Source organism: Mastigoproctus giganteus, chromosome 8 (genome assembly GCF_048544385.1).
Source record: "Mastigoproctus giganteus isolate SK-2022 chromosome 8, ASM4854438v1, whole genome shotgun sequence".
NCBI classification, from domain to species: Eukaryota; Metazoa; Arthropoda; class Arachnida; order Uropygi; family Thelyphonidae; genus Mastigoproctus; species Mastigoproctus giganteus.
In genome coordinates, this window is record NC_143582.1 from 77791988 (window position 1) to 77815052 (window position 23065).

A 23065-nucleotide genomic window follows, 5' to 3' on the forward strand; every position below is an offset into this window, starting at 1 on the left:
CGAAGGAGGAATGTTGTGATGAGGCATTTCTCGCTCCAGACATGTGATCGATAGGATACGTCCAGCAGCAGCTGAAACACCGCATCCAAGTCCAAGGTCACTGTGTGCTGTGCCACCAGTCAGTGGCGGAACTGATTACGAGGAATTAAAAGAATTAATAGCGAAATAATTGATTTTTTTAAAATGCGTATATGCTGGCCACACGAGAAAGAAATCACAGAGTTTACGTATTCTGTATTTCTGCTTATACGCGCAATAAACGCTGCAGACTTTAAATTAAAAAAGTGGAGTGAAATGTTAGGAAATTAAGTCAGTTTGGCTGAAGCCATTTTTAACTTCAGTTGGTGCGCGTGCTTAGGGTTTCAGCCCAGACATCCGAGACCATGAGATGGCGGTATATAGTGTGAAAATTGTGCGGCATGAAAAACGGAATTTTTGGAAGAAAATAGTTGTCATGACGACCTACAATGCGCAACAAAAAGTTTACGTTCTGTAAAGCAGCGTTTCTCGCACTGTGGATTGCAGAAAAAAACTGGATGGAATTTTTGATAAAGCGTAAGGATTGCGTTACAAAGTAAAACAAAATATAATAGATAAGCACTTTTATTTTCTTTGGATGTAAAAAAAATTGAGAAGCCAAAACGAATTCTCTGTCTCTGTAAATAAACTTCTAAAATGATGGGTCGCTGATTTATATATTTTTTTTCCCTTTTTTCAAGTTTAAGTGGGGTCACATTACAAAATAGGTTGCCAAACACAGCCTTAAAGTAGCGCTTTTTTCAGGTCTCGTGACGTAGCATGATAAATAATAACACTTAACGGCGATCGAAGGAAGCTAAGCTTGTTATTACCATTAGGGTGGAAAGGTCACAGAACGGTTCGAGGATTTTGGTTCGCTCACAAAAAAAAAACCACCATTATTAGAAAGTTTTGCTGTTTCTTTTCCCACCAGTGTAATTAAGGCTATGAGGTATCATGGTGTTTGACTGTAAATTATGTATTCTATGGGTTTGGCTGTTTAGCTGGATGAAAACCCGAAAATAATGCAAACTTCTCCCGAGATCCACTAACTCGGCCACGGTGCGATAAAAACCCATGAAAGTTGTTACCTCCCAGTCTTAATGGGCTTCAAACCCAGTCCATTTCCACACACTGTGGAAAGACAGCGATCGTGACCATTAAGTTGCCTTCGGGGAGAGGGAAAAATTACTGCACCGCAAAATCTTTGTAATAAGTTGGGCGTACGCACAGCGCCACAAAAGAGGTTTACTACGGCAATTTTTTCTAGAAACAGGTAGCCTTCTCGACTAATGGCAAACGTTATGCTGATTTTCCATCCACCCATACGCACTCTTAACAAAATAGAGAGGAAGCTCGGCAGATGTCGAGGGAAGTCCTTTCATTCACTTCCAAGTCTTTCATAGTAACCTACAATAACTTCATAAGTTACAGCACGGTGAACCCTCGCAGTAGCGCAGAAGTTATAATCGTCGTCCTCCCGCAGCGGGAGGAAAAGGCCCAAATTTGAACCCCTCAATGATGCGACGAGTGTTCATCGACTTTTTTCACAAAGTGGCTCAGTTAATTGGTCTTAGGCGAGGATTGCATTGTTTTTAGAAACTGCAGTTTTCGTCCAGCAAACCGACTGAAGAACAAACTCAACTAGATATATATTCCGCCATATATAAATACAGTATCTTGGTAACTTCTTTTTTCTGCCAAACTGGTTGTTTGGCAGAAAAAAGAAGAAAAAATTTATAAAAGAGAAATTACTTTTCAAAAAACAAACCGTGTGTAATGTGTACATCAGCTCTTATATACGCTACTCATAAAAGAGTCTTTTGGTTTCTGTTGTCATTGCTGTTTGACTGCTACCTTCACTTTATTGTCCTGGTGGAATCAACGTCCAGTCAGATCATTTTTCATTCGTCCAAAAACACGAAAATCGCACCGCTACTAGTCGAAGCTGCACGAGGGATGGTTAGTAATTTCCTAGTGCAGTTTCTGATGGTTGCGCTAGCATGTTGAATCTGTGGTCGCCCATTATCGATCAAAAAAAAAAAAAAAAGACATCGTCAAATTAACGTCCGACTTCTTATTTTAGATGTACATCGCAGATCAACTTCGAAGGTTTGTTTATTTTGAGCCCACTTAATTCAGTGAGTTCACCTCTATATATGTAATTAACAGAGCAACAGTTCCTGTGAATCGAAGGACAGCATGCGCATAACCTTTTATCCATAAATTTGCTCCAATGGCGGCGCGTAACTGAAATTGAGGCATTCGACATTTCATGACTCATCTTATTGCGATATCCATTTATACAACCGCCGCAATTAACAATACCCAGTGCTTGGATCGTTATAAAATTAGTGATTCTATCAGTTCTGATATTTATGAAAAAGAGGATTTTGAAAATTATATGCGTATTTTTTGGCTTCCTTATTGCCAGATCACAACACATATTTTACTGCCTATAAGGATGTAAAATGTTCATCCATTTTATTGTACGCACTGAAATATCCTACAGGTAAAAATATTACAAATATAAGACTGATATTTGGGTGCATATTTTCATTGACACGCTTAGTAACTATTAACGAATTAAAAACGAATTTAACACGATGAAGTTTTAGTTCGGTATTGGCTGTCATGCATGCCGATGAGAAGTAATTTATTACTGATAAGTTAGGAAAATTTATACGCACAAATAATAAATAAATACATTGTAAAAAAAATAATAAAAAACAGTATTAGTGTCAGCATTAACAGTGGCAACATGTGCGCATTAAAAAGTGCCGACAGCACTTTTTAATGCGCACTATTCATGCGCGTATGCGAAAGAGAGAGAGAGAGAGAGAGAGAAAGGGGAGGGGGGTGAAGGTGAAAGCGAGTTTCATAAATATGAACTACCGAGCAAAGTCACGTCATCACCTCTACACAAGGGCAAATATGCGATTTCGTCTGTCTTTTAGCTTCCCTGTTTTGTCAAGAAAAGTACAGACCGAGTTTCATAATCTACTTCCGGTTGGTCTGTGCTACCTCTGTACTAGAGCTCCAGTCACCGGAAGTGGCTGAAGAAAGTCTCGATCCCATATCTCTGCTAGCCGGCCGACAGGGTTTCTTCGATCACCGCTAACTCACTACGTGCCACGCAGTCGCAAATGAAGAGTGGTGATGCAGCGCGGATGTACGCATCTCTCCGTCAAAGCTGGCGGAAGATGCTGCAGTGGTCACGGAAATTTGCAGCGCCATGAGCAGCCCACGTTCATTTCCGGCGATGACTGTCGCCGTGTTCCTCTGTGAATGTGTGAGCATCCCGTTAGCCGGCTACAGAATAAATACACTGTCGTCTGCTGCTGCTGCTGGGACTGACTTAATGTGCCTGAGTACAGTAGGCGCCAAAAGTTCTGTCCGGTAAGTGTTCAAAGTTCCGCCTGTAACGAAGGATATTGAAAGTTAACCGCGTCCAGCTGCGATCGAATTCGGTCGGCAGGATTCAGTGTGGACTTTTTTGGACGGTGCCGCTCGGATAGCAAAACTGTGTTCTCACCCACACGGGAAAATGGAAAGGACCATTGAATAGACATGCCTCGTGACTAGTGACAATCGAATAGTGAACACGAGTAGCTGCGTGCGCACCGAGTCATTGTTTTCCTCGTGACACTACAAAGTTCTGTTTGTTTGGACATTCGGTGGATGCGCTTGGAAACCGGTAAATATGTATCGCAATGGGAAGAGCACTTGACAACGACACGCACTGGAATCGCAGTTTGGAAGTGAAAACAGTTCGAAGGAGTGGAATGCTATTAAATGTTCCTGTGCTTCACAGCTGTGGATATTTTGCCTGGGTGTACCGATTTTTTGTTTCTGCTCTAATCGCAACGTATTGAACACCTAAAAGGAGCTTTCCTGATCGAAATCATTATGGATACCTTGCGTAGAAGGCATCACTCTTTCAAAGAGACCAGCAAAATGCCTTCCCAGCCCAGACGAAGATTTTCTGTCTGGTAAGTAATAATCGTACTTTGTAAATTTGTTCTAAGCATTCCGACGAGTCACGTGTGGATGCGAAAGTTCTGTGTCGCTAAGAAACGAACGTGCGGGAAAACACTGCAGAACGGTCAATACAATCTCGGCATGTGCGAGGAATTATGTCAAGGTGACACTGGATGTTGGCCGAATATCTTCTCCTTTCTACTCCAGCGATCCTCGAAGGTAGAATTACGGCATCGGGACCAATGGGGACAACCGTTGTAATCGATATACCAAAGAGACTGGTAACAGGAGGGTTTAAGAGCGCGCGCATGTGTGAGATTGTGTGCTCCGGGTAGTCGTAGTAATAGTAGTAGGGACTTTTTTTTTTTTTTTACTTTTATTTTTTCGTGTCATTTTGATTTGTTACTGCTACTGAGGTAGACGTACAGGAACTACGGTAGCTATTCGCAGTTCTTGAAAACCCGCCTTCTTCTCCCAAAAAAAAACTTCCTAGAAACGAACCAACAAAAGACAATTATTTTTTTTGTGTTTTAATAAGGAATTTCCGTAATTCAAGTTCAGAGATGCTGCTAAAGACCTGTTTGGTTTTTAGGATCCTGCTCTGTGTCCTGAGAGTAGCGGACAAATCGAAATGGCCATTTGATGGATGAAAATACAGAGAGCATTGGTGTCCACTGACCTCAAAGACCATCATGGCCTTAGTGGCTCGTGCGCCCTAAAAACCGAAATCAATCAAAACCTCAGAGACAATAGATACATATGCAACCATTTACCAGTTATTCTGAAATCTTCGGCCATCTTGGATTCCAGCCAAAGTATTTTTCAAAGATTTTCGACTCCATCCATTGAAGTTCCCCTTTGCCGCTGTTTGAAATCAATGAGGTTATTCAGAAGTTTCGTGTAAGATTAAAATCTATATAGTGCAGAGCCGTATTTCATGAATTAGCGAATAGGACGATCTCCAGAATCCAGACAGCTGTGTACTCCCCTCCCCGTCCAAAATTAAAATAAGAAAATAAAATAGTAAACAGTTATTATTAAACATTAATTGTGTGATTTTGTCTTTTGAGACGTAATCACATTCCTTTCGTGCTTTACAGAATTATGGATTAAAATTGGGTTATTATGGGTTAAATCAGGGAAAAAGTGATAGCTGCTTCTATCATGCATCGCGATGGGTGTTTGTTAGTCTCCCATATCAGTTGTTTATTCAATACATAATGCACTGTTTGCTTGTGTAAATACAGCAGTGCATGAAGGGAACGATACCAATAAATACAGGAACCGGAATTTCAATGATTTTATGTATGACGAATCTTTATTAACATCAAGCGTGACGCCATGTTATTCCTCCCAACAAAAACGAAATTCTGTCATGTTGTGCTGTTCGGTTTCCTGAATTTGCTCGAACAAGGATCAAGTTTTACCGCCGCCACCAGTGTGCTTTGTTCGAGTCCGGCATACGTCCTCACTGTGGATTCATATCGAATTGTCTTAAGAGCGGTTTCTTGAAAAGAATACCAATAATCTCTGTTAGCGAATTGTGAATCTTTTTTCTGGAAAACCTCTCTTAATCTCAATTATGCACACCCCATCTGTTCCCTTGACAGTAGGTTCCAGGGATGGTGACCACCAGTGGCTGTATACACAGTGTTAGGGTAAAGCGCCAACTGTGGTTTTCCACATGTACGCCATGAAAAAATATAGCACTACTGTAAATACTGCTGTTGTGTTCTGGATTTGGCTGCAAGGCCCCTAGTGGGACCTCACGTTGCCCGCACACGCCGCCAGGAGGTAGTCAGGCTGTCCATTATTATCTGGCTGGTCTCCTTCGGGTTGGCTGAGCTTCCTGGACCAAATAAAAAAAAAATGTAAGGGGAGCGCAGAGTGAGAGTTCAAGTGTTTGAGAAAGAAAGGGAGTGAAGGTAAAAGGGGATGGACGATAGGAAGACTACCACCTAGAAAGTAGATATTAAGGGGATAGAGGGGGTTAATTATTTTTAGTGGCTGTATAGTGGCGCAGTATAATATATGTGTTAATATTATTTGTACAGTACTGTAAGTAGTGGCAGGGTTACCAGAAAAGCTGGCTGGGACCCTAGTTCAATAAATTAATAAAATATACGAGCAAGATACAACTTGCTCGTGCTTAATGTGTCCTGCCGCTAGCATATTTAACGTGTTTTACATTTAACTCATCGGCAGGTGTTAAAAACTTTTTAATTTTCAGATATTAATAAAATTAATAGATAATAATATAACAATGTTTTTATTTTATTAATAATAATTACATTTCGGTTACTGAAAGTATTGGTCTGTGATGATTAAAGTAGGATATATAATTTTTACATTGAAGAGACTTTAGTTCACGACTAAATTTATCGAAAGAGCTGATGACATGTCCAAGTTGAAGAATGTTTTCATAAATGTGCAGAACTCTTTTCCAGCCTCACAGTTTAATTGTAAAGAAAAAAAAAAAATTACATTCAATCTGAAAACACCGGGTGACTTGAAACCAGATGTGTTTTCAAATTAACGCATTTCCGAAAGTTTTTTTTTTTGTCTCTTAAAACCTTAATATTTCTGTTTCTAAATTCCTTAGCTTTCCAACGATAAGCTATACGTCCATATTATCCCGTTTATTACGTGAGAAAATTTCCTTGATCACATGTTCTTATTTTTCACTATCCTGGAAAAACTACTGCAATTTTCAGAGGTTTGAAAGATTTACCTCTAGTACAGAGCTAAGATGAAGTTCCTTGCAAAATTTCATTAAATTTGGTCCAGTAGAAGATAAATTATTGTTGCCATCATACAAGTATCATTGCAACAATACAAGTTACAATAATTTGCCTCTGGCGGAAGCTGATTATGACGTCACTTCCGTAACGCTTTTCGCATGACGGTTTTTTGTTACAAAATTTTTGGAATAACGCCAGTAAAAACGTTTTTAATATCAAAAAAAATACATATCTTTGCAGCGGGGCCGAATTTCTGTATTTTCTGCACACCGGTTTTTATTTGTTTTCTCTTTTTACAAAAGAGAGAAGTTCAAAATGCTATACGGTGTAAGAAGTTTATCATGGCGTTTTTATCACGCAAATGCATCTTCATATAGAGTCCATTGACATTAGCAAAGAGAAAAATCTATTTAAAATGTTTTATTTATTTATATCTCCCAGATATGGAAAATTAGTAAGATATCTGCCTCATTTAGCAAGAACGAAAGTTATATATTTTTCCTTCAACGTCTAATCGTAGCCCCCCGTAGAAGACCTTTCAGAAGAACATTAACAGAGAGTGAGGAAACTGAGAGTTCTGCAGTGAGGAAATTCGCAGAACTGAATTTCCTCGGTACACAGCTAAGCGGAAAACAGCGTTTTCATTATCAGAAAACAAGCCCTGCAATATATTTTGCTGACGACCGAGTGTTCCTCGATAAAGGAAAACGAATTAGAGATCTACAAACTGAATTCAACATTGGAAAATTCGACGCAGGATAAAAAACCATGGCTGCAGTGACCGCACATAATTAGACAGGAACAAAATGAATAAATACGCAAGTGAAAAGTAGTGAAGTAGTTATCAGCTTTGTAAACAGCCACAGGAAAAGATGAAATGGAAAAACATGCAGTAAAAAGGAAAAACCTGAGAAGCAAAGCAAATATTTAATCTTTATATTTGACCGAGTGGGGATGATTTTATAGAAATTTTTAATATCTGAAGGGTTTCTTGTGCGGTCTGGAAGGAGTTAAGAATTTGAAATATTTGCGCAAAAAATGTAACTGTGTCATTAACGAAACTGTAAAAGTTTTTCATCCGCATCTTACTGTGGAAACCTCGGGAACAATTTTGATTCGCCATCTTTCTCATTTATTTTGCCCTCGGGGTGCTTGTCGTCGTTCAGTGCTCCCACCTTATCCTTCACACCTATCACGTGACGTTACTTATTTTCACATCTTCGTCCGGGTCGCGTTACAGTACGCTTAACGAATCAAACCCAGTACCCTTTACAAATATATAATTTAAAAAATAAAAAAAGATATTGCAGCATCTGCAAAGTGCTCCTGAACTTCGCAGAGCGAAAATGACTAATTAAATCTGTACATTTGCTAAGATGTATCCAGAACTGCATTTAGATTTAAGCTTAATATCATGCGGTAAACTCCGTTGCCCATTCATCCTCCTTCTTAGATGGCCTAGAATTTCTTTGGAATTCAGTGTCAACGTCTTTATCCCCCCCCTTCTTTTTATAATCAGTGATGTCATTATTTTCAGTCCTTAAACTTCATATTTGCAGTTTTAAAATCCCACGCAGTATTTTCATTCTGCGTTATTAACCGGAGTTACAAGTACGAAATTTCAAAAACAGCATTGAACTACGTCTTTCTGCTGGTCGGTCGTTATCCTGATGATTGTCATTAGGGCTACGGCCGACAAGGAAGTATGGAGCTCGAGTCCGAGACCTCACAACGTCCTAAATTCGAGATCCATACTGTTGCTAGTGGCGACAAGTTATAAGAGTAGCTAGCTCAGTCGTGACTGAGATATTTGAATTATGAGGAATGACCTAGTTGATAGACGACTGGGTCACAAGTTCCAAAGACAGCGAATCCAGAACTTTCAGGATTCTCTTATTACTCTTTGAGCATCCTGAAGTGTCGTAGAAAGAACAACCAATGCGTTTTTGCAGACTGCAGATCCTCATTAGTCCAAGCACGAATCTTTTACCTCCAAAAAAAGAATTCGAGTTCATTACGCAATATTAATTTCTTGGCAAAATGTACAGTTGTTGTAAGAAAAATTTTACACATTCCTGTTATATTAATTATTAACAAAGATCGAAGTTTCAGGATTGGATTTTTATTTAATTTAAACAAAATAATATTTACAAATAAATTACATATGAAAATTTTCTAAATAATGGCCGTGGATATTTATACATTTTTTTCCATCACTTACTTATATATTGTAATAGCAAAAGAGCTTCTCTACTGATTTCTAAATGTCTTTTTAGTAGTATTGCCCCCTTGTAGCCATAACGAATTATGCCTCTATAGCAAAAAATATATATTATAACATTCGTTACATTTAGACTTATAGATCCGAATTTTTTCCTTCCTAAGCAATATCCATTTATAGAATCGATGTATACCTGCAGGGTCGTAATGATAACACCACATTTCATCTTCTCTCACTGCTATTTTTAGAAAGTCTTTATCACGATCACAGATTTCAGTGGATTCTTTTGAAAGGTCAGCTCTTGTTTCTCTCTGATCCGTTGTTAAAAATTTGGAAGAAAAGTTGCACGTTTAAAATGTCAGACACGATGGCTTTTCAGAGACCCTATGTTATTCCAACTAGAGGGACTGTGCCTTCAATTCTTATTTGATACTCGGGTGGAATAATGCTTCTAACTTGGGCAACAAATTCGTTTGTTGGTGTGCAAGGTCTTCCACGCGTTGCATCACAATCCATGCCACATCACACCTTGTACCACACTTTACAAGATAATTTTCAGGGGTTCTTTGGATTATATATAATCCGAATCTCCCCGAAAACTTCTCTTAAACACCTAGATTCTAATTCGAACGAGGGCGTCCAGGTTAAGCAATGATTCCTCAATTGCAGCCTCGCTCCATTTCTTATCACACAGACGCCAGTTTCTACTGCGTGCCTCTTCTACAAATATCTTCACGGGCATTTTCCTTCTCTTGCATCTGTAACCCTAACTTTCTCCCAAACCACTCCGAACCACTGTGCTAGCAGCGAGGGCTGTTGTAATAGGTTAGCTTTGCAAAACAACGTAAAAGGGAAACGTTTTACGACGTAAATCGGAAAGCGCTTTTTGCGCTATCAAACACTGTTGTTTCCCGTGAGTCAGTTGTTCAGTCAGAGAAAAAAAAAAAAAGACTCCGGTGAATCGTGAAGCATTTTTATGCACTGTGTAAATTGTTTAAAATTATACGCTGTAACAAGAGGGCGATTTTCTTCTTAACTTTCTTGCGATAATTCTAATTAATCAAGGATAAGAATAATTAATTTGGAAGAACTTCAAGTTTGACGACCTTACTAACTATCGATCAGCAGTGCGGGGCAATTTTAATTACCCAGTTGTTTGTCTGTTCCAGAAAAGCGCACGTGCAAAAACTCAAGACCTCGTTAAATGTTGGAGAAGTGCTTTTTTTTTTTCTTTTTTTTTTTTACAGTAAGCTATTTTCTGGAAACACGTGTTTTGATAAATTACGCCAAACCACAGTACTTGTTAAATGACAGCCTGCACCTCGCTGTATTTTTTTCCCTTCTCTCGCTCTCTTTCTCCTCCCCCCCCCTTATTTTTGGAAGGTACGAGCGTGGGGGGGGATACGTATACAGAATACTTATCGGGTGATATAGAAGAGGGATTATTATTTTTCAGAGAAAGCACTTGATGCCTACTTCAGAGCGCTGGGATTAGGATTGTGATTGAGCACGAACCAGTGCATCTGGCACTAATCTAAAACACCACATTTCATGCCTACTGCAGAATGCAGTTGTAAAATAAAGAGCACTCTACGTCTTTGTAAAAGAGAGAGAGAGAGAGAGAGAGAGAGAGAGAGAGAGAGAGAGAGAGAGAAAGCCGGTACCGGAAGTGATCAAAGAAGAACTTTACATATTTACTAGTTCTATCGTATTGACTCCTGCGTGGCAATTGAAGTTACTCGTTTCATATAAAGAGAGGTTTATGCGAGAAGATATTCAGATGTAACGTATTTATGATGTGAAGAACACTAAAAATAGAATGATGCATATCCAGGAGTTCTGACACATTTTATTTACCCTCCTTCGTGATTGGAAACTACCAAGAGTGACTCCTGTGCTTCTCACTGAAGCATCCTAGCTGACACGAGGCGACAACGCTACTACCGTAATTAATATCAGTTTCTGCCCCATTCCCTTTATATTTCAGCAGAAATATGAGGCCAAAAGGTAATGTTGAGCTGCCCCATACAGTTGCATCCAGGGGTAGCCATCCGTCTCTGCACTTTTATCACTACGCCCTCGCTGATCATGGAATTTGTTTCTCGTTTACAGTCGCCCTTTTATGGTTAATGGGGGGATGTGCTGCCAAGGGCTTGGCTGGATTCGCGCAAGCATGTTGCTAGCTTTTGGGTGGATTTTCCGAACCCGTTGTTAAGACCTTGTGATGAGCTGTTATTCTCAACGCGTAAATGACCTTAACGGGGGACCCTACTAACGAGAGTACCTTTATACCTTTTTAAGAAATCTTCAGTCAATGGACGAAAGTCCATGGCGACCCCGTGTTTTTGTGGTGTACGAAACGACCATTTTCCTTGTGTGTAATACGGAATTTTCAGATGAGTAGAGCGAGACGAATTAGCTAATTATAAGATCCATAATAAACACGGTCCTCCGGTTGCATGGTTGTTTTGGGCTTTTTTGGAGGATGGACTATGCAGGTCACAATGCGCCAGTGCATATGGTATATTCAGTGTGATGTTCTTGACAAAAAGAGCCGCAGTAAGGACTTCTTTCATATCGATTACAGAACTGTAATCGATATGAAAGAAGTTGTTGTTGGTAGGTTCATATTTCCGCATCTTAAGATTTTCTTGAAGTTCGTTAAGCAAATAGAGCATTTTCCAGATGAAATTTTATTATTATTATTATTATTATTAATCACACAAAACAGGGAAACCCGAAATTAAACAAGTATTAACTTAATAGATCAAGATATGTCATTAAGATAAGTAAATACTTAAAAATAATAATGAATGCGAATAAACATTAAAACAGTAGCAAGCGACTAAAGTTCACAATTCTCAAAGAAATGCATAAAAGTGGAAAATTATAAAAGTAATGCTTATTTTATTTAATAATAAATAAACAAAAGTAGTCTTGACAACATACATCACAACTTACACCACTGTTGTTCCTATTTTAATGAAATTTGGAATGGCTGAAAAAATCTTTTTAAAAGGCACGTCTATTAAATTTCGTGAAAATCCGTCCACTGGCAGTGGAATTGCTACTTGCGGACAGACAGAGATGATGGTGGTGAAGACAATACGCACGTTATGCATATAAGCTAACACGCCTTAAAAAAACGCTCCAAATAAACCATCAGCAACTGAACGATTGTTAATGTATAAAATATCCTTAAAAAATAAAGGTATATAAATTAAAATGTAAAAAATTATAAATATATTTTAAATATTTTAAAAATATATAAGAATAAGCGCTTTAATATGATATAATATGGTTGATTTCGAAGCTTTCTTATTTACGTATAAAAATGTTAAGTGTGAGGTATTTATGTTAGTATTACTTAGTGTGTTGTAGGACAATAAGTAATATTAGAAAAATAACTCGCTTAGTTTAATATTCGCTTTCTCTGTGCAATTTTATAGTTTATTTGTATTAAATGAATCGATCAGAATCTACAATGGCAAAAAGGACTCTCTTCCTCCTCAGCTTCCCCGCAAGATACATCGGGAAATGGCAAAGATTGATAGAAGCAACTGATACCACGATATTCTGAGAGCAGAGTGACGTAGTTGGACACAAATGATGTTTCCGTACATACAAGCATTATTGCAGTGTGCTGACATCAATCCAAACTGTATGTACGACTGCCATCTTTAATACCGCTAGTAAGATTACGAAAGTATCCTTAACGGTCAGCACTTATCCTGCTGGAATGAATCACCCCTTGCAGTCTAACAGAACGGCAACGTTATCTCCCCCAACGACGAGACAACATACGGGTTACTTCCACGGGAAGAAGCAGCTATCCATTTGATTACCTGCCAGCCATTTACGAAAAGGCAAAGCTTGCCCGCTGAAAATGTCACAGTTCATCGTGTTCCGTGTCCGAGAGACCGACACCAGATATCCAGTTTCTTCGGCCCAGGTTTTCTGACACACCTTAATTGCTTCGAACATGTTTTCACCATTCGCTCTTCGACCCGCGATTTGTTATTTTGCTCTTTCGTAGTCTTGGAGAAAACGGGCAACGGCGGCATCCGTTACGATGTGGGGACCCCCCCCACCACCCAACTGCTGCCCGTGTTTGTTGTTTGTAGTGTGTCTTTCGCTCGTTTCCTCTTCTCGCGTTGTTGGTTTCCTTTTATCCCCCTCCCCCAATACATTGCGACAGGTTTTCAATCCTGTCGTTGTCATAGCAACGGATCCGACGGTCCCGATTATGCCATCGATCCCTCGTAGACAAGTTGCGAGATCTGCCTCCTAGAAGTAGCGTTTCTAATAGGGACCTGATAGGTTGGATTGGTTCCGGAGATTCCCAAGATAAGACATTTATCCGCGAAGGAATGGAAAGGATGCTAAAGTAAATTTGCATCAACAAATAAAATTAAAGGTTTTTTTTTTTTTTTTTTTTTTGGGAGGTGGGGAAGTGGAGAGGGTGGAATTACAGCACACTGTTTGGCAATAAATGAGTCGGGACAGCATTTCTTTTCTTGCCCTGACGACACAAAAAATAAATACACGCAATCACTTTACAAGCCCGCTCCATGTGGAAAACGTTCATTAAGCAAATGAAGCCCTAAAATTGGCCAGTTGCCAGACTTGAGACCTACTTAGTCGTTGTAATGGGGGACCGAGCGATGTGCCTCATTACTACCTCAATTAGGAACTGCGCACAAGATATGGCTTCACGGTAGATACGTGTGCGGGGGTACACACTTCCGTTACATTCGAGAGGCCGTGTTTCCGCTTTAAAATAGTTCCGAATGGTATTGTTTTCTCCCGACAGGTTAAGAGATCCGATTAGAGTAAAATGTCGAGGTTGACTTTTCTGAGTTTCGTTATTCGTGTGTAAATCGAACTCCACCCGGCCACCAATCAGGACGTCGACAGAACAAATCCTGGAATGAAAATGAAGTCAACGAACTCGTCCAGTACGCAGATACAGCAGAAGAGCACCTGTTTGTTTGCATCATTCTGACAATTCCAAAAAGCCGTGTAACTCGTACATTAGTTTATTTTGTATTGCGCAATATTTATGCGTGTGTATTTTTTATTTTATTTTGACTTTTATCTTTGCTGTGAGGATTATTTCACGCGGAGAATATCAAGCAGAATAATGAGCGTACGTGTGTGATAACGAAGTGACCTGTGTATTTTGGATTTATTTTTTTCTCTCTTTCTTTTATTACTTTTTTTTTTTTCCCAAAGAGAGACTAACACGCTAGTTTACGATAATTCTATCTTGGGCAAGGCAATGTGCTCTGTAGCGGAGTATTTCTTAGATTGCGAAAGATCGTAGTCTTTTGTTACGCTTCGTTTCTAATTGCTTGACCATCGACTTCAGTTACTAAACTGTTTCCTCGAGTGGTCTCGTAATTACCTGTCGTAAAAGCCTCTGTTCGCAAGAGCTGCAGACCTTCGTGATGCTTGTAAGCTGTACCGAAGCGCCAAAGAAAGAAAAGAGGTTTTTATACAAACCCTTAAATGCCGAAGATGACAGTCAGTAATGGTATTACCACGCTGTTCTCTGCATCAGGGATCTTTGTGGGATGGGGAAGATGCGGTTGTTTATCCAAAAAAGGCATTGAAGTTAAGTTAGAAAAGTCTATTTTTAACGGTATATATTTGTTTGTTAACGCATGCAGAAATGGTGGCTGGGAAATTATCCATTCTTATATAAAAGCTGCCATTTTTTGGGCATGGTGCGTTCGAATTTTACTATCTTTCCAACTGTCCTTTTTTTTCCTTTTCTCTATTCAGTTCCAAAGGCCTCTTTGAAGAGCGATTTAGGGACGATCTCTGGATGGTTGAAGAAACGGATGCTGTTTTTCAAATCGGGATTTACTGGGGCACAACAACGCAATTACTGTAATCAGTAAACTTTTTATATTTTTTTAATTATATCACTTTTTTCCCCAGAACAATATGCTGTTTACCATATTTATGTGCACCAGGGTCCTACACTACCTAAATCCTGCATTCTTTTTTCTTTTTTCAGTGGCTCTTCTTTTTAGTTCGTCGTTTGTCATCGTCAGCGATTCCTATAACTAGTAGCTCGTTCTGCTGAACATTGTCCGTTTGTCGGTGGACTAATTACGAGGGACGTTCAATAAATATCAACCCTCACCATAAATATTCGAGTTAGAATTTGATATTATGTATATACTGTATATACAAAAAGGTATGGCAATAAAGTTCCCGAACTGGTGTAATAAAAAGAACACAAAGTGAAGGAGCTCAAAAATGGTTTTGTTTTTATTCAAAGTAATCATCACCTGATTGAATGCACTTATTACACCGTTCTAAAAGTTCCTGAAAAGAGTTAGCGAAGGCGCCCAAAGAGATGATGTTTAGTTCGGTGGTTACGTGTTTCTTTGTCTTCAACGTTCTGAAATCTTTTTCCTTTGAGAGTACTTTACACTTCGGGAAAGAGGAAGAAGTCCGCTTGTGCTAGATCGGGAGAGTAAGGTTCATCTGTAAAATGCCATGTTTCGCCAGAAATGTCTTTACAGTAAGTGCGGAATATGGCTTACAATACCGGGATCTCGAATACAGGGATCCCGGTCATTTTTGTCCGGTATTGATACAAAAAATACCGGTTTTTGTACTAATTTAAAAAAAAAAAATTGTTTATAATTTAATCGCATAAAGGTTATAAAATCACCTTTATATGATTATGACGTCGTTATCTCTACTAGCAAATGTTCGATAAACCATCGATCGGACACCATGCAACATTGTCTACAACTCTCGGACAAATTCATGCCTGACCGTATCGTAACACCCAAGTCTCGTTCCTCCACAACTAACTTTAGTTCAACTCCACCAAGTGTATAAGTTATTTTGGGGTTGCTGTTCCCCAGATGTAAGACCTTGCATTTTACTGAATTAAAGCATAGCTGCCACTTTTCTGACCATCCCATCTAGGTCACTCTGAAGAAGCTCTGCTTGGCGGCGATCATTAACTACTCTACTGATCTTTACATCACCTGCAAGTTTAGACCTCACGCCCTCTATCCCTTCATAGTTGTCATTTAAGATAATCAAAAATAACAGTGGTCCCAATACTGATCCTTGGGGAACTCCACTTCTTACATTAACCCAATCTGAGGAATAACCATTTATCACAACCCTCTGCCTCCTGCCCTGCAGCCATTCAGCTATCCATTTAAGGATTTTCCTTATGATTCCAGTCTGCTCCAACTTATAAAGTAACCACTCGTGTGGGACTGAGTCAAATGCTTTGCTGAAATACAAATAAACAATGTCGAAATTATTCCCAAAGTCCAGTTCTTGAGTGACTCTGTCAAAATAGCTAACCAGATTAATTAAACATGATTTTCCCTTTACAAAACCATGCTGTGTATGTTACGGAATTCCATTTCCATCTAAATGATCTTGAATTCCACCCTGATCATTTTTTATTTTATTTTTATTTTATTTTATTAATAACAAGATACACAACAGGTAACCATTAACAGTGTATCTGAGATCAGATCAATAAACATAATAACAATAATATGAAATCCAACAGGACGATAAACATTGATATAGATTCAAACAATAAAAGCATATGTACAAAAGAGGATTGTATTAAGTTAAGTTACCGGTAAAACAAGTAATAATTAATCCGTTAGAGATTAGAAAAATAATATAACCAATAAAAAGCTACAATAATTAGATGTGAGCTAGTCACTTTGCAGTTTAAGTGAAGAGGCAAACTTGTGGATGGAGTTCATCAGTGATTGGGAGTTGTCAAAGAAGTCAATGAGAGAGTCATTTGCTGATTTGCTGATTCTGTTCAGTGGACTGAACTTCATTAAGTCCGTGTTGGCAGAGTCAAGGCGAAACGGTGTAAGGTTCCTGACTTGTCTACAAGGAGCATTGAAGTTTATTTTACTCAGGATATCAGATGCTTCGTAAATTCCAGTGATTACTTTGGCTAGAAGGGCGATGTCAGCAGTAACTCTTCTAGTGCACAGAGGCCTCAGATGAAAGTAATCACACAGCGATTCATAATACACTGAGTGATAGAATAGAGGATTGCGGTACGTAAGGTAACGGACAAAGTTTTTTTGGACTGCTTCAATTTTGTTAGTTAAAGTCTTTGTGTGAGGATTCCAGATGGGTGAACTGAATTCTAGGATTGGAAGAACAATAGTTTTATAGAGGATAACCGCATATCTGTAGCTTTTGAACTTGTATGTGTTCCGTTTGATGAATCCCAGTGTTTTGAATGCTTTGCTGGTGATTTTAAGGACATGGGCATCGAATTTAGCACTGCTGGAAAAGAGAATCCCTAAGTCGTTAACTTGGTCACACCTTTCGATGATCACAGAGTTAATACTATACTCCGTATTCATTAGTTGTGGAGATCTGCAAGATGAGAAAGAGATTACTTTGCACTTCGAGGGGTTAGCAGACAAGCCATTCAGAGATAGCCACAGAGAGAATTTATTGAGAGCACATTGAAGCTGTTGAGAATCGGTAGTCTCCTTCACTGCTGAGTAGATCTTAAGATCATCTGCATAGAGAGCAACTTGAACATTGGAGGTGTACATGAAAGAAGGAAGATCATTTACGAAAACAATGAAGAGAAGAGGACCTAAGGGAGAGCCTTGTGGTACTCCGCTTAGTGGTATAAAACAGTCTGAGTTCACTTGATCGATGATAACGCTCAAGGAACGATGCGTAATATAGCTGCGTAGCCATGAGAGCAAAGGGTCACGGATACCATATAGCTTAAGTTTTTCCAGAAGTTGTTCGTGCGGGACTTTATCAAATGCCTTGGATATGTCTGTGTAGAGTGCATCAACTTGTAGGTGGTTATCAAGAGCTTCCGAGGTGTATTGCCAGAAAGGAAGTAAATTTGTGACTACTGACTTGCCACTGCAGAAACCATGTTGATTCTGATCAATAAAAGGCTTGAAGAATTCGAAGAGATGTTTGTGCACTGCTGTGTCGAAGAGTTTGGCCAGGCTGTTTTGCAAGGTTATGGGTCTGTAATCGCATACGTCATTTTTATCACCTTTTTTGAAAATAGGAACTATATTGACCTGCTTAAAGTGCTTAGGATACTTCCCCAGCCTGAGAGACAGGTTGAAGATCCGCAGTATGAGGGGTTTCAATGTAGTGACAGTCCTTTTCCAAAATAAGCCTGGAATGTCATCTGGGCCTCTGGTATAGTCATTTCTCATGCTTTTTAATGCCGAATTTAAATCTTCATCAGTGATAAAGAGATTAATGAGGATATCATCTTTAACAGGTGTGAAGTCAGGAAATGAGGCAGGTCTCAATGTATCATTTGTTTGAATTCTGGAAAAGTGTTTGGCAAACTCTTGAGCAATACTGAATTCGTCAGATAAGAGAATTCCATCTGCGTTTCGGAGTTGTAACTTTCTACTGGTTATGTTCTTATGCTTCATGAAATTCCAGAATGGTTTGATATCTCTGTGAGTAAGCAGACTATCCTGAACTGACTCTGTATACATGTTGTAGGAGTTTAATATGAGAGTTTTCACTTCTTTGCGGAGTTGGTTGAATATTTCATAGTATTGACTGTCACCTGTTTGCTTATACTTGTTTCTGTAGAATTCTTTGGATTTAATTTTACGTATTAGTTCACTGTTATACCAGTGCGGGTAGGTAGAGCGTGCGGTAAGATGGGATTGAGGAACAATGTCAGATATAACTGAATGGACACAGTTAATCAGGTTGTTGGTGAGCACATCGATGTCATCCATAGCGTCAGCGAGCTGCTTGTCTACATTTCTTAGAGCTAGGTTGAGCAGAGGCCAGTCAGCCTTTCTGAAATTGAATCGAGGAGTACGGGGGCTGCATTTGAAGTTATGAGAAGTCACTGTGATGTCAAAAGTAATTGGTGAATGATCCGAGTGAAATATGGGGTTGTCGGTGTGAACATCTATATGAGTAGAGGAAAATATTAGATCGAGGTAGGCATTTTCTCTGGTTGGAAAGTTGCAAATTTGTTCCAGACCATAGCTGTGAAGCATATTAAAGAGAGCCCTAGTCTGCAGTGATGGAGAAGAAGATCCTAAATTGGCCATTTGACAGTTAAAGTCACCCAAAACCATTGCTATGTCGGCAGATTGAATTAGTGGGAAGATTGATTCCAGCGAGCTTTCTAAGTACTGGAGGTCTATATTAGTTAAAGGAGGTGGAAAATAAAGCAATACTATTAAAACTTTTAACTTGCCAAGATGAAGAAGGCAGTATACTGATTCAATATTTGTGAAATTTGATGCAGTTTCACAGAGTATATGGTTAGAGTGTATAATAGCTACTCCGCCTCCACGAGATCCTCTGTCCTTTCTATGGATTGTATATTGTCCATCTATAATCTCCTGATCATCAATATCAATGGAGAGCCAGGTTTCAGTGAGCAGGTAAATGTCGTAAATATGTGAGCCTTGGATTGCTCTGAAGTGGTTTAGGTTGCTAATTATACTCCTGCAATTCTGAAGGTAAACACTGAACAGTAGGGATCTGGGGATTCTATGACGAGAGGAGAACGTAGTATGTGTAGATAGCAGGGTATCTGATTGCTATGCCGGTGGAGAGGAGATTTTGGACTCCCTTGATGGTCTGTCCGTGAAGCGTTTTACTAGAGCCCCTGATAAAAGGGATCTTAGATTCAGCACTTTTTCTGTTTGTGATGGAAGGCATGTTATTATAAAAGATGAGTAGGCGGGACATCGTGTCTTCAGAGAACGGACATCTACTCCGAAACCATATTCTTCTTTAATTAGGTTGATAAGATCTTCAGATTTAGTGGCGGGTCCAAGTCTAGAAAGAAAAATTCGGTCTTTTGTGGGAATAATTGTGATATTATACTTGTGTTTGAGTAACTGAGATTTTTCTGCAGTAGTTACATTCTGTGTTTGATGAGTTATGGCTGGAAGCTTGGAGAAAGTATCTTGAGATATAGATGCTTTAATATTTTCTGACGGTTTGTTCTGTTTTGATCTTTGGTGTGATATTTGAGACTGGCAATTAGAAACAGGTTTACTCGCTGTGGCGGCAGATCTACAGACAGGTTTGCAGACCTCATTAGATGTGGCAGCAGTTATTTTTGCATATGTTGCCTTAACTGATGTTGAAGAGGATTGCGCTTGGTGACTCTGAGCTTGTGAAATAGAGGTACAGACAGAACTGTTCCGCAGAGGAGAGTAGGTGGGAGGAGTGGTTCTATTTACACCAGAAGAATCATCTAACAGAGTCTGTTTGGCAATAAATTGCTCAGTTGAATGACTTGAGTCATGAATGTTAGCAGGCTTGAGCAAATTAATATTTGCAGCAGTAGAAGTATTGAGGCCGGTGGAAGGTGAAGATCTGGTCTCAATACTGAGGGCATCGTCAGTTAATGAAGAATTCGTATTCACTTTGAGCCCATTGGTTTCGAGAGTAGGTTCAGAATTCTTCCTAGCTTCCCTTAAGTGGCAAGACATAATTGAAGTGAGATTTTTAATTTGGGCGTTAATGTCAGAAATTTCAGCCTGTTGATTAGTTAATATTGTTTTTATACCACAGATCTCCATGGATAGCTCGCTGTTTCCTTCATTGAGTGTATTAGAATCCAGGAGAATTTCAGAGTTTGCAGTATGAGGTGCGCTGATTAGATGAGTTTGAATGAGGATTTTCTGCATAGTGTTAAAGAGTAGTTCCTGGAATTCAGTTGATTGCAGAATACCAAAGGTTGGATTCAGAGTTTCCGTAGAGAAGGAGTTAGCGCTGAGATCTTCTGACAGCACAGATATATGTGTTTGAGTTGATGCATCTGAGATTTGATGCGACCCCAAAGACAACAAAGAAGGATTAGAGGCTTCATCCATGTACGACTCAGAGTCGGTATTTCTAGTTATTGGCATGATATTTGTCTCAAATGTACTAGAGTACGGCATTTCAACTTTGTTAGCGGAAGAGGAGGAAAGTGACTCAGGTTCCGTGCTGTTTGGCGTTGCAACAGTTATAGGGCTTTTCTGAGAATTTCTGAGTCGACATCTATCACAACAGAATGATTTCCGCCGACTTTTATTTAATTTTTTCAAGTCAGAATGGGTACAGTCATTGCATATTAATTGTTTGCACTCAATACATTGGACAATGGGGTCAGAGCTGGTCCCACAGATGGTGCAGACGCTAGAATTTTGACAGGAGGTAGTATTTGTCATATTGAATTCAGTTGCTGTAGTGTTACTAGATAATTTAATATCACCACAGTTGTGGTTTAGCAAGCAATTGGCACTGTGACCTGCCGGTCGCCTTAATTGCCCTGAAGTGAAATCCACAGGGAGCAGGGGTCTAAGTAGGGAGGGAAGAACAGAGCGGCTAGGCAATACTCTAATGCCTGGTCAAGGTCAAGTGTCTGTTGGACACATGTATAAGTTGAACTACAAGATAATGGCTGAAAGCGCTTGTATGGAGTAGCAGAATGAACATGCAGAAATTCATTTAATACTTATCTGTTGTCCGTTCAAATAATACAGTACTTGCACCTGGTAATCCAAGGGCCTATCCTTATGTGGTGGCACTAATAGGAACTTAATACTTTAAATAAAAAACACACAAAACAAGAAAAGTTTACGGAGCATATCATACAGACAGCCGGACACAATCATCCCCCTAGCGGAATTGCCTCCATGATTTTCCCTACTACTGAAGTTAGACTCGCCGGTTGGTAATTTCTCGTTACACTCCCAGAACCTCCTTTATGTTCCAATCCAACGGAATCTCTCCTGAGTCCATTGATGCTCTCATAACTAGCCTTATGGTTTAATACACTCACTTACTGCCTCCTTTAAGATTATAGGGTATATGCCATCAACCACAGGAGCCTTACTCGCCTGTAGGCGCGAAAGTTCTCATTAAATAATCATAAATTACATTTTTTTCAACTTCACTTCCATAATATCTCATTGACACATGGTTTTTTTAATGTAAATATCGATGCAAAGTAACTATTGAGTTCATCTGCAAATTCAGCTATAGTATCTAATACTATCCCACGTCCATTAGGATCCAATCTGATTTGTCCTTCTTTTCTTTGCATTTATATATGTGAAGAATTCCTTAACTGCACTCTTTATTCCTTATCCCCACTCTTTGCTCTCTCCCAGACTCAGTAAAGATACTATACTGAAAATTATACTTCGAAACGTCTTTCTCCTTCAAAAAATTATGAACATAATTCAACCGTGGAAGACCAACGTGGAACAGAACATCAATGTTCCGGAAATTCTTTCCAAAATAAGAAATTGCCTGATTACAATGAGATTTAGATTTTAAAAGATGAACTTGAGTCGGAAATTAATGAAATACTTTTAACTATTTTTGCTAAAAAAGTTCAAAACCTAGAAAATATGGACTGAGATCGTCTACGATTATTCAGTACCAGAATAGAATCCGAAAGGGCGTTTTCTGCCGCTAATCAAATACTGTATGTACCAAAATTAGATCCATTTTACACGATCATACAATTGATTGCTTATGTTTCTTAAGAGCTCACTTTATTCAGACAGGTAGTGTGGATGCTTAAACATAACTAAACTTTGCAGTAACAATATGTATTTTTTTGTTTTTAGAATAACTATATTTTAATGGTTTTTTTCAGAATATTTATTATTGCAATAAATGTTTATTTATTTGATTTTTATTTTTTATTTTTTTATTTTATTAACAACAAGATACACAACAGGTAACTGAGAGCAGAACAGTGAACACAATTGATAACAATAATATGAAATTCAACTGGAAGATAAGCATTGATATAGATTTAAGAATTAAAATCATATGTACAAAAGAAGATTCCATTAAGTTAAGTTACCGGTAAAATAAATAATAAATTCATTCCTTAGAGAATAGAAAATTAATTTTAAAAAATAATAATAATAAACTGCAATAATTAGATGAGAGCTAGTCGTTTTGCATTTGAATAGAGGAGGCAAACTTGTGGATGGAGTTCATCAGTGATTGGGAGTTTTCAAATAAGTCAATGAGAGAGCCATTTGCTGATTTGCTGATTCTGTTCAGTGGACTGAACTTCATAAAGTCCGTGGTG

The 23065-nt window shown here is 38.8% G+C and overlaps 1 protein-coding gene across 2 annotated transcripts in view; it reads left to right on the top strand.

Annotated features, from left to right (window-relative positions):
- Positions 1 to 3158: 3158 nt before the first annotated feature.
- The window catches only part of LOC150081655 (rap guanine nucleotide exchange factor 2-like), a 900618-nt gene continuing 880711 nt past the window's right edge, over positions 3159 to 23065 (top strand). For both annotated transcript variants that reach the window (XM_090380578.1, XM_090380579.1), the window contains exon 1: positions 3159 to 4010. In XM_090380578.1, the coding sequence (XP_090236704.1) occupies positions 3928 to 4010 (83 nt within the window). In that variant the 5' untranslated portion in view covers positions 3159 to 3927. The remainder of the gene's footprint in view (positions 4011 to 23065) is intronic.